General features: G+C 30.0%; 1 protein-coding gene across 1 annotated transcript; it reads right to left on the minus strand.

The window, feature by feature from the left end:
- Nucleotides 1-1,900: 1,900 nt before the first annotated feature.
- On the minus strand, nt 1,901-4,043 carry LOC105162123 (uncharacterized). The gene is made up of 2 exons (XM_011080073.3): nt 3,373-4,043; nt 1,901-2,121 (listed from the first exon to the last, which is right to left on the minus strand). The coding sequence occupies exon 1, from the start codon at nt 4,003-4,005 to the stop codon at nt 3,379-3,381; it is 627 nt and encodes a 208-aa protein (XP_011078375.1). The 5' UTR covers nt 4,006-4,043; the 3' UTR covers nt 1,901-2,121; nt 3,373-3,378.
- Between the last annotated feature and the right edge of the window lie 353 nt (nt 4,044-4,396).

Here is a 4,396-nt window from a genome sequence, read left to right on the forward strand (position 1 = left end):
TAAATAATACAATTTTAACATAATAATTTTTTTAATTTTATTATATTATTAAAATTAATTGAATATAATTAATTTATAAAATACAAAACAAAACAAAATAATTTAAAACCTATCCACGACTCGATTTTTTTTTTAAAAAGAAAAAATATTTTTTGATCCACGACTTCGACATAAAAAATTATATATTTTATAATTTTTTTAATAATAACAAAATAATTAATCCGAAAAAAGGCATTTAGCCTTTGATAAAGCGACATTTCGATAACACAACATTAAAGTTGTCACGTGTCATGGTCATACCAAAGTGCGACATTAAGTGGCATCATTGTTAAATCATTATTTGTTATTTCTTCTCACATTTCGATATACCTAATCTAGTACTTACCAAAATTCATGTCACAGTTCTTAATACCTTTTACATATGGTGGCTAATATAAAAATATCCCTATTTGACTACTTTCCACTTGTTTTATGTTAGGGTGAGTTACGATAAATATTTCTTAAATTAGATATAATTATAAATATTATAAAATTATTAAATTTTTTTTATATTTAATAAAATTATATAACTTTTGAATAAATATACGAAATTGTCAATTCTATTATTTCTATATTTTTTTTAAAAAATAAAAATTTATAAAAATAAACTGGATGAATTGGATGGAAAGTTTTAAAAAATTAAGAAAACTATCCACTTAGTTCGTTAAAATCAAAGGGTATTATGAATTTTTACTGCAAAGATATTTTGATCAGTTTACAATAAAAAATAAATAAAAACCTAACCAAAACTAACGAATTAGGTTAATTGTTGGATGTCTGTTAAAATTAAGAAATATTGATAATTTTTTATACAACGAGAAAATATTTTTAATCATGTCAAATTTTAGCAAAGTTCATTACAAGTCATCTTTCTTCTATTATTTTTATAGATTTAGAAAGCTACCATCAAATGCTAATCTTTTTGAAGGAGTTAATTACATTTCATTAAAAAAAGTTTATTGCCTCCGGAAGCTCTAAAAAAAAAAAAAATCACAACATTATGAACTGTGTTAATTTTTTGGTATAAATGGATGTTGTTGACCAATGGCAACAAAATTAATACGACAACTTAAATTATGACATAATTAATGAAAAAAATGCAAACGCCATCCCTATAATATGTAATAAGTGCATAATACCCTCTATGTGGGAAAAAAAATAAAATATTTTTATTTTTTTAAAAAAATAAAGCAAAATATTTCTTTATATAGGATGGTGTGATATATTAATTAAATCAAATATAACAATATTTATTAATAAGTATACGAATAAAATTTTATGATTTAAACTAAAAAAGTTGAATAAGTGTGATATACTGCATGAAATCACGTTTGAGGCTTAATTTGCTTTATTCTTAAAAAAACATAGAAAAGAATTGCTATTTTTTTTCGTATGGGGTAATTATCATTTACAATATTTTTGGGGATTAAGTTGTATTTAACTATAACACATTCTATTATAAATTACTACGACTTGAAATTATAGTAAATCAATATTATTAACCACAATTAAATAAAACTAAAATAAAAATTTAAATTTTTGTCATAATTAATCATCATTCGCCAAAACATTTGCTATGGTCAAAACCACGGCAAATATTTTGACTACATTTGTAGAAACAACTGTCAATAATTATTGCGAAGCCGTAATTAATTTTTGCTATAATAATTAATCGTAGGCAAAAATCATATTTTTTTTCTAATGAATCCCACAATTAATAGACATTCTACCATGATTTCGACATGGTTAAAACATTTGCAGTACGTAAAAGCTATCATGAGCCTATGGCTAATTCATTGGTCTTGCCTGCAAAACAAACGGTACGAAGAATAAACAAAATAGAGCAAAATAATAATAATAATTAAAGCAACAATCTTGGGATATATATTGCTTGAGTTCTTGTCTACCACAAATGGTACATTAATATATGAAACAATTTCACACACAATCAAATGGTATCGAACAATCGCACAAGTCAAATTGGTCCAGTAATCAAAGATAGATGGGAGAGATGAGACTCAAAGCTCGACGACGTACGACATCCTCTCATGTCGATTTGGATCCATCGATCTACCTACAAACCTGCATAATCAATGCAAGATTTCATAATTTAAACTATCATTAATTACCCAAATTTCAATCCCTAATCAAGAAAAGTTCCCCGCTACAAGTTAAGTCGGATATTAATTAGTGATAATTAAGCTTGATAATATATATTAAAGTAAAAAATATTTTGCCATACGAAAATATGACCGTTTTTATATTTTATCATTTAATGTATTTTTTTTTTATTTTAATTTACCACACTGACTTGCACGAGTTTGTGAATTACCACATAGAAAATATTACATAGACATATCGTCGAACGTGGCCAATTTTCGATGGAGAATTTCATAAAATAGTGATATATGAAGTGGTAATTTACGAATCACGTAGTTAGTATGATAAATTAAAATAAAATAATAAATAAATAGTTAAATGACAAGATATACAAACACCCATAATTTGAAAGACAAAATTATTTATCAAGTGGTTAAAGTGTGTGTATTATTTTTGAAATTTGTGTTATATTAATTCCATTTGATGAATACACGTCAATTTTGTGTGGAGCCCGCATTTAAAAAAATAAAATATTTTATATATATACTTGAGCACATATATAAAAAATGAAACACCAAAACAAAATAGAAGATTCTGTACATATATAGAAAGCCATTAACTCCCATTACAAGAAACTTAACTAGCTTGACTAATCATCATAAGCAAGATTCTCCACACTTTTATGTATAATCAAGTGGCAATTTTGAAATTATTGTTAAAAATATATACATTAACTATAATTTTAATTTTATCGCAATATCATTATATATATTATTTAGAAACAAATGTATAATGTATAAAATTGCCACGGTGATAGATCATTAGTGATAATTATTTATTATTACTAGACCGATATTATATATATCACTAATTTGTGACAATTTTACACATTTTTTGCCATTAATTTGGCTACTAGCAACTTTTATCAAATAATTATTACTATTAAACTTATAAAACTCACTATTATATGACAAATAATTTTTTTTAAAGGGGTGCAACACGAGAACTTCTTAGGAGTCATCCATCCTAATTAATATTATTTTCGCCTAAGCATACTTAACTCCAAAATTTTATTGAGATTCGATGCATTTTTCTTGTGACTTAATATATATAGATGTAATTAGTGATAATATTATAGTTAATAACTCCCTCCAAATTATTAATTAATTAAGCAAACAAATGAGGTACATATATAAAATTAACTAACATAAATAATTAAAGTATATACTCAACTTGAATCTAGAGAGAGCAAGTGTAGCCAGGAGGAGGTGTCTTCCCACATGTGACAAGCAGCTGGAGAGCGAGAGGGACATAGATATTCAGATTAAGAGCTTTAATTTTAAGAGTTGTACACAAGCAAGCTGCAGCCTCAAGCTCCACAAGCCCCGAAAGCATGGGGCAGCACTCATTCACAGCCGGGTCCCCCAGCCCAATGTGCACCAGCCCACCAAGCAGATCCACACATGCACCCAGCTTCAACGTGTCGATGGGGCACGTCGCCTTACCCGGCGGAGGCGTGCATGGCTTTCCGGTTGGCGGGTTGACCACCGGAGGCACTGTCACAGGCGGCAAAGGCACTTTAGGCACTGTTACCGGCGGGATGGGCACTTTAGGCACTGTTACTGGGGGGATGGGCACTTTGGGCACTGTTACGGGTGGGAGGGGCAGTTTGGGGACGGGAACGACGGGAGGGAGGGTGATGGGTGGGCGGACGATGGGGGGGAGGGTGATGGGGGACTTGGGCTTCTTCTTGGGGTGGGGTTTGGAGCAGTAGCCACATTGAGGTTCGACGGTGGTTGGAGTGGCGGCGGAGGCGACGGAGAGGATGGAAATGAGGAGAAGGGCTGCAATCTTGGAGGGCTCCATGTCTGCTTGGGGGATTGGTACAGAGGAATGGGAGAGGTGAGTGAGGTGTTATATAGAGATAGTGAGAGTGGTGGAAGAGTACAAAGAACCCTAGAAAACCAAATCACGTGAACTGAAGAGAAGCGCCAAAATTTGCTAGTTGTCAAGTACCATGCAAGTTCATCAAGCTTTTAGGATTTTTACGTATATATATATATATATGTATATATATACATATACATATATTAGTTTGGAGTTTCTAAACTTGATGTCATATGCTATCACTAATGTGAAAGTGGGATGTTATATATATATAGGCCAAAATATATTTTTAGTCTCATAAAATAGGGGTAAAATTTTTTTTGGATATCTAAATTATGGAAGGTGAAGTTTTTAATTCCATAAAACTCAA

The sequence above is a fragment of the Sesamum indicum genome, linkage group LG5 (assembly GCF_026168435.1).
Source record: "Sesamum indicum cultivar Baizhima isolate 11 linkage group LG5, ASM2616843v1, whole genome shotgun sequence".
NCBI classification, from domain to species: Eukaryota; Viridiplantae; Streptophyta; class Magnoliopsida; order Lamiales; family Pedaliaceae; genus Sesamum; species Sesamum indicum.

What these genes read in the sequence shown, in the direction of transcription:
- LOC105162123 (XM_011080073.3), bottom strand. Translation starts at nt 4,005, where the DNA reads ATGGAGCCCTCCAAGATTGCAGCCCTTCTCCTCATTTCCATCCTCTCC.